Raw genomic sequence first — 12,825 nt, 5'->3', positions numbered from 1 at the left:
AAGAACATTGAAATGTCTTCAAGATAACAAGAGAGGTCCAGTTGCCTTCATTTGTAACTTTGAAAACAATAAGCTGTCAGCAGAGGTTGTCTGGACATCTGACCAGGGAGCTTCCTTTCAGTGTTTTCTGGATCCGGTACAGGTCCACTCATCTATAACCATCATGTTAAGTAGAAACTTCACAAACCAATGACTAGAGATGTTGGATCAAAGCCAAATGTTATTTTTATCAAAAGAACATCAACGTTCAAAGTTAATATGATAAATACAAAAGTTGAATTTTGTATTTCAATGATCTGGCACTGGAATATTCAGCAGTAGGTTGGAGTTACTTCACAGTCACAATAGTTGATAGGCCAGGAGATTGTTGCTTCAACCCAGAAAGATAGGTATTTAGCAATGGTGTCTAAAACATATATATTCTTCAAACACAAAATATTCCTCTCTAAATGCTGTTCAGAGTTTTTGGGTAAATATTACCGTAAGACCTTGAAAGATTTCAAGGCTTTTATTTCTAAATTCAGTGGAAAGGACAGGAAGTCTTGTTGACCTGAGGGACTCTGCTAAAGACAGGCTTACTTTAGACAAGACTTCCTGTCCTTTCCACTGAATTTAGAAATAAAAGAAGAAACTTAAAGCATTAAAAAAAAAATAAGAAAAGGCTCACTTACGTTGTGATTGAAATGTTAGCAGCCAACATAGGGCTGACTTCCTGTACCTCTTTAGCCTTCTGAAGAGCCAGCTTTTTGCTGATTGCCTCCTCCTGCTCCTCTTCATCCTGAATAGTAGATCAAATGTAAGTAAATAGAACAAAATAGAAGAGATTTCTAGTCTATCTGTGAAAATGTTGACCTACACATGTAAAGTATTCATATGGAGTGGACTGATCCACTTTTTCCACTTTCAACACTGATACATATATCTGAGGTTTGGTGTCAATCAAACCTCAGATATATATATTTCTTTCAGATAAAGAAAATCTGTACTGAATTGATTTTAAACACAAACATAAGTGTACTGAATTGCAAATTTGCTTGATACCTCTGCACCAGGACAGCGCACTTAAATACACCAATAACTTCACAAGAATCACCAAAAGAGCAAAAACAAAACAACTTTAATCTGTTGATTCAGCGCGATTAGGAGTGTAACAGTCAATTAATGGAAAATAGTTGTTTCATAAATAATAAAGAAACTGACAAAAACAACAGCAAGCATCCTATCAAATGTTTCAGAAAGTGCAACAAGGAATTCTAAATATAATATCAAAAAATAAGCCAGGGAAAAACTATAACATGATAGGCAATGTTTTATTTGAGCTCAAAGAAAGTCTGATGTAAATAAGTGTTTTATTTTAGGTGTTACAGATAGGCTACTAGGTGAAGTTATTCTGAGGCGCATCGCCTCATCACCATCATGTGGAACTCAGTATGGCTGCAGCAGCACAGCTCCAGGCCGGGCAGAATACAGTTCTGCATCCCGGTGGTTTGCTATGTATCATTCTAAAACAATAAGTAACATTTTATAGAAATTGGATAAGAAATATGGGGACTACAACCATTTTTTGTGACAGATTCCTGTTCATCTTGCATTAGAACAGTATAGTTTTGTGGACATCACTCAATGCATAATAATGGCATCTACCAGGTTCACGTCACTAGCTGTAGCAGCTGATAGGCGACGTCTAACCCAATACATCGATGGTCGTTCTACACTCCAACTGTCCTCTCTTGAATCAAGTGCTCAAGTGTTTTAGCACTTGTAAATAAATTAGATGACTTCTTTACATTTCTTAGTATGTTCAATAGCTGCTAAAAAGTTTTTATTTTCATAAGGTACTGAAATCTGAAAAGCATAATCAGGATGTATATCCTAATTTATTGAATAATACTGTATGGCATTCATATTTAAGTTTTGGCTGTATTCTTGGCACAAAACAGGCCTTCCACCTGTGGGTGCATCAGCCCCCTCCACTTCCCCACAATGTTTACACTCTGCCACATATGCAATCTGAATTTGTTAGCCAGATTGGAAAAGTGCAATGCTCACTTTGTGCATCAGGTTTATATAGCAAAAGTTACAGAAGTCCATAGATGCAATCTGGGATCATCCCTCAACATCTAATGATGAACCTGAATACCTTTGTAAGCTCCTGGGCATTTGCAAGGTTATCAACAGCGATGGCCAAGAACACATTGAGCAGTGTGTCTGGTTAATATGGCTCAGGGAAAAGAATGTCAAAGAACAGGAAAAAAATCAGTACTAACAGTCAGTACTACCAACTACATATTCTGTAAAATCCAACTGCATGAAACTAGGACTTAAATGAGTAGAATTGGCTCATCAAAGTAGGATACAGTTTCCAAAAAGAGTGAGAATGATGAAATAAATGGAGGAGAACATTCCTCTACGCACACCACCCTGAGATTCTATCCCATGGTACATGACAGCATTCCAGTCCTCCCCAGTTAGAATCTAGAAGACAGACAAAACCTGCTTACAGAGTCCATCTCACATGAGAAGATTTAAAATGTAAATAAACAAACAAAAAATAGAGGACTTGGTATTTACCTGAAACACAGTGAGAATAGCAGCTGGGAATGTGTCAAAGTTGGTTGTCGGAGTTTCATCCTCAAAGTTAAACCTGGAGAGAGGAGAAAAGATCCTGAATCCCCCCCAGCTCTTCTTCAGATGAAAGATGATCTCTCTCTGGGTTCAGTTTCATTACTGTTCCAGAAAACTCTCTGCTGGTGTCAGCTGAGGTCTGAAACCCAGTTCTTTATAAACCAAAGTGTCTTTGACAATAAACAAGTGAGATGGCAACATTTTCAGTTTTAATTCAGTTGCATAATAATTCTGCACACTAATAGCTGCACACTAATCATGCACACATAGATATTGTTCCAAGAAAGCCACAATCTCACTTTTATTTTTTCTTAAACATTCAAGTTTGAAAGGTTAACATTTTGTATTGACCAAGAGAGCTGTAGTTGTTCAACAATAAAATTAAACCTCAAAACTAGAAATTGTGTTATAATTGAGCACTGAGTGTACATGTTGTTATTTTTGGAATCTGGTTGTTAAGATACAGCTAAACATGTTTTAACAATTGGTTCTTTAAGACACATTAAATGTCAAAAGTCAGGAGAAAATAGGATTCTTTTAAATGAGATACTAAAAACATTAGCCCAGTGCCATGTGAGTCACAATATGTTGTGGTTTATCGAAAATTCACATTCGACAGGAATTCATTTTTAAAGTAAACAATTACAACAAACTACATAGAAACATGTCCAAAACAGACTCACTGTCCACCAAACAACTGCATTCCCAGCAGAGCAAAGACCACGATGAAGAGGAAGAGCAGGAACAACAGACTGATGATGGACTTCATAGAGTTGAGTAGGGATACCACCAGGTTCCTCAAAGAGTTCCAGTACCTACACACACAACCACATGAACCACAGCATTTATAAGATCTAATCAGTCTGAAACAGCCACACAGTCCCAGTGACTGACTTGGTAACTTTGAAGATCCGGAGTAGTCGCAGCGCCCTCAGGACACTGATACCAAATGAAGCCCCAGGTTTGATGGCAGCCCAGACCACCTCAAAAATACTCCCAATAATGACCTGCACACACAAGCAAATAAATGGCACAGGCATATATTGACACATATATTGGGTAAAAATCACTGAGGTTACAAATCATATTCACATGCAGTGACAAAGTTCCCAGCAGTGCAGGATGCCTCACCCCAAAATCAAAACAGTTAAAAGAAGAGTGGAAGTAGCTCTGGGGTCCAAGGCCGTACATTTTCATGGTCATCTCAGCCAGGAACAAGCCCAGAAACACAAACTCGGCCAGGTCTTTCCATGGAAATGAGCAAAAACACTAGTATTAAATCTGGTCTTTGTGGGATTTTAATACTTGATCCAAGTGTAAATTTGCTTGGAGCTGATGTGATATGCTTATGTTCTCTGAACAATATTACACAGGGTTTGCTTCAGGATAGATGTGGTTCTCATACAGATACATATATAGTTCTGTCTCATCCACTTATGTAAACAAACTTGTTGGTATCCCTGAATGATCATTGAGACTTTATTAGACATGATGTGCTACATTATGTTTCAAAATGAACCTTAATGAAAAACGTTCCACCATGTCTGACCGAATTATGGAGATGAACAAAAACATTCTGGAATTTGCGATGCAAGAATAAATAAAAGAAATGTAACAATCAAGAATTTACTGACTGATTTCAGTCTGACCTGCTGAGTCTGATTTCCTTTCAAGAGACAAACTCATACAAGTTGATCTATGTGACATTTTTTAATTCAGCAAACTAATTCAAAACACTTTTGACCTTAGAAGAAAAATGTGCACTTGATCAGGATAATTACTTGTTGAGAGACTGACAAAATTATCCACTTCTTTATGGATCAAAGCATTTCTTTTTAACATTTTTAGTGAAAGCCAATTCAAATGCATCATGTTGTTAGCTGATGCATACAAACCTACAAATAACCATTTAGAGCCAATTAAGGGAAACTTTGACTACTTGCCAGCTAATTGGTTTATCACTATTGAGTACAAGTAACGTTTACATTCTGTGGTACATGGCACTGAAAAAGTTTATTACAATATTTAAACCATTATAGAAATACAACAGATCTGAAGATCTTCTAACAAGTTTTAACCAGAGGAGTTTGATTTGTAGTTTGTTTTAAAGAGATTCTGGTGATGAGAAAATTATCCTTTTAAAAACAACTTCACATAATGTGTGGTTAGTAGAGCCAATAGAATCTAATATCAGTCATTCAAAAAGACTTAACTGACTCATTAACATGTTAACTGCTACTCACATAATGCATATGTAAGCCACTCTGGCTGGTCATAGTGCACTATAGCTACACACAGTGTGTTGAGGCCAACAAGACATAATACAGTCCAGTAAAACGTCTGGGATTTGACCAGGTGGCGGATGGTGAAGCGAATTCTCTTCTCCTTCCTCCTCAGGTAAGACGAGCTCTCGTTCTTGCTCTTCACACTCGCTCGTGCAAATGGCGACCCTGGGGGGGCAGTAGGAATGAAACACACAGAGATGCCAATAAAGTTCACAGGTCTCACACACCAACCTAGCTGAGTCTGTACAGAACTGTACAGAACTGTGATAGTTACTTTTCTGAATGACACACTAGTGTGCTTGAAGTTGATACCATCTAGACTAAGAGGAAATTTCTAGTGCATCTCGATAACACCATCATGTCGGACTTCATCACGAGGTTCATGGTCCCGTGATGTCATCGCCTTTCACTCATGTCTTTGTTTTGTCTGAATGTTGCTATGTGCATACTTCCCTAATGTGCGCTTTCCTCTTTTCATTACTTGTTAGAAATTGTGGAGTACTTACTTACTACTTAACTCAGAAAAGGAATTAGAACAAACTTAGAATCCAGAGACTCACTATTTAGACCAATTCTATACTTTTCAGATTATTCTGGTTTATTAGTAATATTAGAAATTGTGGAATACTCGTTACTTTAGAGAAACTGTGGAGTACTCACTATTTGGACCAATATTGTCTAAATATTGGTCCAATATTTTAGATTAGTTTTTGGTAAATCCGCAACAAAGATGTACAAGTTTGAGGTTCCACCCTGGATTCCTTACTGCATATCTAATCCTTCTTTCTGTGTTCTCTTTAATGTAAAGCAATGGTTAAACAAACCACTAGTGCCACATAATCTAGAGAAAGTACTGGAAGCTACAAAATATGTCTCAGAAAAGAAAAGAAATCCTTCAAATATATATTTTCACCTTTAATGGCACTCACGTCAAACTCCAGCAATATTCTAGGAGCATTCAATGTGACAGTAAAGTTTTATTTCTGTCTTTTATTCTGTATGGCATTCAGAAGGTATGCTGTATATATTCTGCTCACCAACTGATGAAATGTCAGTGAAATGGTCCTCCCCTTCTTCTGCATTGATGAGGTCATTCTTACTCTTCTTCGTTCTTTTCAGCACTGCAAAAAAATGGAACCAAGTAATGATTTCCTGCTATGACATTTGATGCGTCTCACGTAGGAAGGCTTTCTGCAGGTCCTTTTGTCTCCTCATAACATCCAATTTAAAAATACTCTTTAATAACAGGTAGATCAGCTCACTGTATTGGTGCATTTATTGAATAAACATTACAATATAATTATTTTATGACTAAAGGTGGAGGATCACAAGCTCCTCCATTTTTAAATGAATGCTTTGGTTGGCTTTGTTGAATTGTGATTTGATGTGAGGCAGTCAGCCTGTGCTGACGGCAGCCCTCACCAGAGTTGGGGTTATGTTTCCTTTTGTACCACGCTCCATCCAGAGACTTCTCCTCAGCGTTCTTGTCTTCTTCAGCCAGCATCACCTCTTCTGTAACACATTTACACTTCATACAGTTTCCAATAAAATACTTTCCTGTATACTAACTTTATTGTGTGTTTGTGGCTGACGTATGTGTGTATGTGTGAGTAACCAACCTGCTTTACAGATCCACTCCAAATAACCAGTCAGCTCTCTTTCAATCTGCTGCTGTCGACGAAGCTTCAGGAATTCTTGCCTCTTCTCCACACGCTCCCTTTCCTTTGCAAACTCTCTTTAGAAATCCCAGAAAACAAGAAAACACACAAACAGACAAGAATGGTTATTAAATTTGGAAGAAAAATAAAACCAACAAACTAACTACGGATCCTGGAGTTCTTAACTTCCTACAGTGGAGGAAAGTTTTTCCAGTTTTGCTCACCTAACCTGAGAACCAGGCTCAGCCATTAGTGACTGAGCCTGGTTTTGCTGGAGGTTTCTTTCTGTCAGTAATTCTGTGAGTATTTCCTTCCCACTGTGTCCACATGCTTACTGAGGAACAAGGGTTGGTTTTCTTGAATAGGTAACTTTTTGGGGGGTTTATAGCTAATTGAAATTGATTGCATTATATGTCAATATGGTTGGAATAAGACATCACACTACAATGACTGAATTTCACTACAATGAACTGAACTAATTGAACTAAATTTTGACCCATTTGGATTCTACATAACCAATCATCTTTGTCTTGAAACTATATAAATAAAGTGACCTGAGCTGAGTTTACAATAGAAGTTGTGTATTTTCATGTTCAATGAGGAGGGAGGGAACTGAAATATGAAGGAGATTACAGAGAACGGAGGAAATGGAAAAAAGTTCAAGATGGAGAAGACAGACTGAGAGACGGAGCATGTAGAAGGAAAGAGAGAGAGGAAGCCAGTCCTCTCCAGTCCATTCCCACTCTCTGATTGGTGTGTCCAGGGGAAACCTCTATCCTGCATTGCAGTGGATTTCTGCCTCACTTTGTGTGTGTGTGTGTGTGTGTGTGTGTGTGTGTGTGTGTGTGTGTGTGTGTGTGTGTGTGTGTGTGTGTGTGTGTGTGTGTGTGTGTGTGTGTGTGTGTGTGTGTGTGTGTGTGTGTGGGCCGTTCTCAATCTAATTTTGTGGGCACTACCTTCATGTGTGGCTGCAGGAGTGTGTGTGTGTTTCTAGGAAGATAGTTTCCAGTACCACACTCTTCCACTTCCTGACAGATACTCCTCAGAGTGAGCACATCACACTGCCTTTACAACAAATAGGACACTTCAACGCTTCCACTTACACACAGCCCACAATGTTTTCTTTCTCTGGAGCTATACTGACTGAAATGTCTGTGGTGATGACACATGGGTGCATGTGAGGACAGAAACGGGAAAGGAATGTTACCATGGTAGGGGATCAGACCAGGACACAGAAGGTCTGGTCTGATGAGTCATGATTTCTTTTACATCACATGAACAGCCTGGTCAGCTTACCTGCTTCCCCACAGAAAGAAAACAGGTAACATTCGACATGGTTTGCTGAACCTTGGATTGTTCTGCACATATGACTGCTGCTTTCACATGTACTCCCTATATATGTAAAAATATTCATATCACTCGCAATGGTTTCTTGTGCTACGTTCACACAAGCAGACACTGTAATACTCCTGCTCAATTCTTAATAAAACCCTACAAATACTGAGTTTTACAGAACTCAAGCAGAGAGTTCCTGTTACTGGAAGCAGGAAGCAATCACATCCACTACTGCCCATGAACTCAATATTTTTCACTGTGGTTTATTTTCACTGTGATACAACTAGACTGATAAAATGTATATCATATCAAAAAGTCAACTATCAAGAATAAATCATATTGTTACAATCATTTCATAAGGAGTGGTAAAAATGTTCCAGTTCAACTTTATCAGGCAGATCATGTATTTGAGAGCCGGATTCTATTGTCTTAAGGGCCAGAACTGTAGAAAATGATACGAAACAACAAAAAGAAAAAATAAGGAATTGATTGAGCCATAAGATTAATTTTTCACCAAGTATGCCTGAAATGTTGTGTTTGTTTCAGTCCCAGCCAACAGTTTCATAAACTAAACATAGTTCTAATCTGCACAGAAGTGAAGATGAGTGGAAATACATTCCTACGTACATGATTATTTGGATTTAACTGACACATCAGTCCTTGGCCTGCCTACACCAATGGGATTATAGCTTTGTGAATGTCCCTGAGGGCCCTGGGGGTCTAAGGCCTCTGAAACCTGCATGTCTGTGCCCCCACACTCCTCGCCCTATAAAGATCAGATCATTGCCTTTCAACAGAGACACGGCCCCTGCAGGGCCCAGTCGGACAGCATCAATGACCTTCACTTCACCAGTTCAGTGTAAATCCTTCTGACAACTTCCACAGAGAGAACCGGAGATCTGAGCAACAACAGCGAAGAGGAGGCAGGTGAAGGCTAACTACCCTCTAAGGCTTCCATACAGTGTTTCTATCTGTTGACGAAGTACAATAAAAAATGTATGTGTATATCAAATGATTAAGAATAATTCAACCAGTTAAATGCATAAACATTTTAAAACGTTATTTTGAATTTGCAGATAACTAAACTTTTGTTTTTCAGACACCCGTGGACGGAGGAAGTTGGACAAATCAGATCTTCTAGCCTCCCTCATAGTCTCACTCATTGTAAACAAAGAAGTGCATAAAGCTGAACAGCAAAACATTTATATTTTATCTCTGTTGGGAGCAACTGAATTAACATAAATTTGCTCTTCACATTTCTATTAAAAGATGAACATGAACATTTTCAAATGTAACCCAGTGAACAGCTCTTCTCTGCTTTTAAAGCAAATCTCAACAAAATTAAAAAAAAAAAAAAACACCCACAAAATAAAAACAAAAAATGCTTAGACAGCAAAGATGCAATTATTTTCAAACACTTGATCAAATTTATTAATTTGTTCCAGATTAGGTTACACATTGTAAATGTATAACCCTTCTAATGTATATAAAGATTATACATTTAAAGTTTGAGTAATGGAGTAAACTTTACCTGTTTTAAATTGTTTCCTCCATAACCCAGAAAAAAGGAAACAATGCAGATGATGTTGGACAACAGATTTTACATTTGACTGCAACTACATTTTTAGATCTTACAATACACTTAATCAGTATGAATTGTATTTGATTTTAATGTGAGTTTAATGCCATGTTGATTAAACAAATGGCTTTAATGGCTATTTTATATTCTGTCTGCTATGCACACAACTTAAAACAACAGTCTGCCAGTCCAAAATCCTAATATTAGCTAATGAGCTGAATAGTGCGAAGATTGACTTGCTACATGGGATTTCTTATAAAAGGGGATTAAAATAAAATGGCTTTTGATTGGTGTAGAGGTCAAGTAGTTTGGCAAATGACAAATGAACAGTGCAGTGCAAGGTCTGCACTGCTCATCTGCAGATGTTATCCTTGCAGACAGTTATGAGAAAAAGCAGAGAATATGTAACTAATGTGTTTTCAATTACCTCTATAAAAGGGTAGTTTTATACCAAACATGCTCTCAACCAAGCATGTTTGGTTGAGAATTTTTTTTTTTAAAAACCTGCTTGTATTGTACAGAAGAAGAGAGCCCTCTGTTCAGGTCTGTTTGCAGTCCGTACTCACCCTGACAGCACGCCCAGCACCAGGTTGAGCATGAAGAACGACCCAATGATGATGAGAGGGATGAAGTAGAGCCAGTTCCACATGTTCCCAGAGGCATCATTGGCCTGAACACAAACACACAGACACAGAGGTTTAATGACTCGTCCCTATCATTACACTTAAAACTATTTTCTATCTGTATTTACATATATATTAACTATCCTAAAACCATGGTAGTCTATGTGTCTATGTGTCTGTTGCTAGGGCTACGGTTAGGGCATATTCAACCTGGAAAGTCTCACAAACAAAGAGAGTGGGTATTAGAAAGTTTAATTGACAAATCAAAGTCTTTGGCGCTCGGACCCAGGAGGAAGACGTGGCGATGAAAACAGAGAGAATGAGCCACTGTCTATGAAGATTAGAGACGCTTCCCCCCAGGGCCCAGACACTGCTGGTGGAGAGGATGCAGAAGATACAGTGATAGGTAAGAACTAACTCCATGGGTGTGTCCAGTCATCATGCTGTTCAGCAGCAAGACGGGTTCAGTGATTTGGTGAGAAATCTGTAAAAGTACCCGCCAATAAAAGCAATAAACTTTCTGAAGTTGCTGGTTTGTAAGTGCACAGAAACAAAACCCTTAGTCATGTCCTGCAGTCTGAAGGGATTAAAATACATGTGCTTGATTGAATCATAAATTACATAAAATATGAAAAACTTTGTTTGATTTGCTGTCAGACAGAAGGAAAATAAGTATTTGTGCTTTTATATAAAGTATGTAACTGTCATAGATATACAGGCTTTCCAGTAGAAACCTGCTAGGAAAATGGATACTGCAGCACCTGAGCATCATTTATGAGCGAGTTAAGCAGGAAACAATCAATTACTAATGTAGAACATGCAACACTGAAGCTTTTTTTTCTCTTTTTTGAGAGAGATTTCAAGACATGCATGGTATTGCTCTCAGTTGCTCTTAGACTGGGATTCATTATCTGCAAATCTGTATTCTTAAGATAAATCTTTGATAATTATTTCAGTTTCAGTGTAAATATTTACATCTCATGAATTTGGAAATGTGGTATCCTAGCATGTCATTCAACCTGATTTGCCAAAGACACCATGCAGATAACAGTGTTAAAGACGGTATAGCCTGAGTGCTAAATAAGAAGACCTGATCTGATCCGATCCAAAGACATCAAACCACACATCTGGAACTATTTATCTCAATACAGATGTTTTCTGTAGTAAAACTCACATTGTACAGGATGTCCACCCATCCTTCCATGGTGATACACTGGAAAACAGTGAGAATGGCAAACAGGATGTTGTCAAAGTTTGTGATCCCAAAGTTAGGTCCAAGCCAGTACTCTCCACAGATATTCCCTTTGCCACAGGTCCTTGCTGGAGGTTCAGGTCCACAAGGGAAATCTGCCACCTGCTCATCTATAACCATAAACACACACACACATATATACAGAGTTAAACACACCAAAGAAAAGAAAGTCCAGATTTTCACATTGGGTCTGTAATAAAGAAATTATTTGTAGCTTGCAGCTTTGAGGCAGATCAACTTATGATGAATAAAAAGCTGACAAACTCAAAAAACACAGATCTTTTGGGATATTGTCTGTCTGCAGGTCCCACAATCCATCAAATGTGACTCACTGATATGCATAAGAAGCATAGGAGTGCCTTTAAACAAACAAGTATTATAGCTGGAAAAGCTACAGATTCATCACTTTAGTTAACACTTAAAAAAATTCTCCTTTCAAACTGATAAGTGTTCAAGAGGGTCATGAATTTAGATGAAACCCTATTTGTGTTGATCTTGCTTACTTGTTCCATTCTTGAAGCATGTTCGATGAAATTTGCCAATGTAGAAGTCCAGGCCAATGATAGCAAACATGAGAATGGCGAAGAAAAGCAGCATTCCGATCTGGAGCAGAGGTACCATCGCTTTCATAATGGACTTCAACACCACTTGAAGGCCTAAGAACAAATATGAGAAACACCTTAAAGCAAAGCACATTCAAAGCTTAAAAAAACATATTTAGAATATTTTATGCTCTAAAGTTTTAAGTTGGTCGGACTTCATTTTTTCAAGGTGAATGCATAATAGGAAACAGGCTGATACAAACTAGAAATATTCTGATTTAGTTGTAGATAATTTTACTATCTGATGAAGTTAGCCATTTATAATATCTATAAGTTGTTTAAAAATTAAGTTAGAGGAAAAGCAGGAGGTGTAAGAGGCTACTACATGAATGAAGCATGAATAAAATATGACTGTTCTGTGCAAGGATCTCTCCTGGTCCTATTACAGACTGAGGCTTTCACTTACAATAGGTGATGGACTATAGCTTAGAAATTGGCAAATAAACAAGAATTTTCAGTTTAGTGGTTAAGGTTATAAGTTAGTTCATGGTTGCAGCGGTAATATGTGATCTTTTTTTTAACAGAAGTAAGCGATTTTTTACTCAGCTGTAAAAATTATTTTCAAGGTAATGAAGGACACATTTTGTGAAATGTGTCCCCTTTTGTAGGATACAGGGAAGTGCTTTTGCGCTTCCATCAAATCTTTGGCAGTGGACCAGGTTGAGAAGGTCAGTACGGATGTGCTCCTGGTTTTTACCAGGGGAAAGTTCAGCTGTGCAAACTTGCTGGCTTGCACAGACGTGTTACTAGTTAAGCGTCAGAACGCTGGGTCCAAACCAACGGGCACACGTTGGGCAGGTCCCAGTTAAATTTCGTCACATTTATATATATATATATATATATATATATATATATATATATATATA

At 37.9% G+C, this 12,825-nt stretch overlaps 1 protein-coding gene across 15 annotated transcripts in view; it reads right to left on the bottom strand.

The window, feature by feature from the left end:
- The window catches only part of cacna1ba (calcium channel, voltage-dependent, N type, alpha 1B subunit, a), an 87,093-nt gene that overhangs the window by 47,148 nt on the left and 27,120 nt on the right, over positions 1 to 12,825 (bottom strand). For 9 of the 15 annotated variants that reach the window (XR_001425827.1, XR_001425828.1, XM_015039160.1 and 6 more), the window contains exons 5-18: positions 11,861 to 12,013; positions 11,280 to 11,467; positions 10,049 to 10,152; positions 6,530 to 6,645; positions 6,333 to 6,422; positions 5,948 to 6,031; positions 4,869 to 5,084; positions 3,757 to 3,869; positions 3,520 to 3,632; positions 3,309 to 3,440; positions 2,572 to 2,644; positions 2,358 to 2,475; positions 2,141 to 2,208; positions 672 to 778 (exon numbers count right to left, since the gene is read on the bottom strand). Coding sequence is in view for 13 of the 15 variants with exons in the window: in XM_015039160.1 (XP_014894646.1) it covers positions 672 to 778; positions 2,141 to 2,208; positions 2,358 to 2,475; positions 2,572 to 2,644; positions 3,309 to 3,440; positions 3,520 to 3,632; positions 3,757 to 3,869; positions 4,869 to 5,084; positions 5,948 to 6,031; positions 6,333 to 6,422; positions 6,530 to 6,645; positions 10,049 to 10,152; positions 11,280 to 11,467; positions 11,861 to 12,013 (1,675 nt within the window). In the remaining 2 variants the exon portion in view is untranslated. The remainder of the gene's footprint in view (positions 1 to 671; positions 779 to 2,140; positions 2,209 to 2,357; positions 2,476 to 2,571; positions 2,645 to 3,308; positions 3,441 to 3,519; positions 3,633 to 3,756; positions 3,870 to 4,868; positions 5,085 to 5,947; positions 6,032 to 6,332; positions 6,423 to 6,529; positions 6,646 to 10,048; positions 10,153 to 11,279; positions 11,468 to 11,860; positions 12,014 to 12,825) is intronic. The other 6 variants (XM_015039161.1, XM_015039172.1, XM_015039169.1 and 3 more) reach the window with 1 other exon arrangement.

Source organism: Poecilia latipinna, unplaced genomic scaffold (genome assembly GCF_001443285.1).
Source record: "Poecilia latipinna isolate Pla-1442-1.1 unplaced genomic scaffold, P_latipinna-1.0 Scaffold463, whole genome shotgun sequence".
NCBI lineage: Eukaryota > Metazoa > Chordata > Actinopteri > Cyprinodontiformes > Poeciliidae > Poecilia > Poecilia latipinna.
This window is presented reverse-complemented; position numbering and strand designations above follow the sequence as displayed.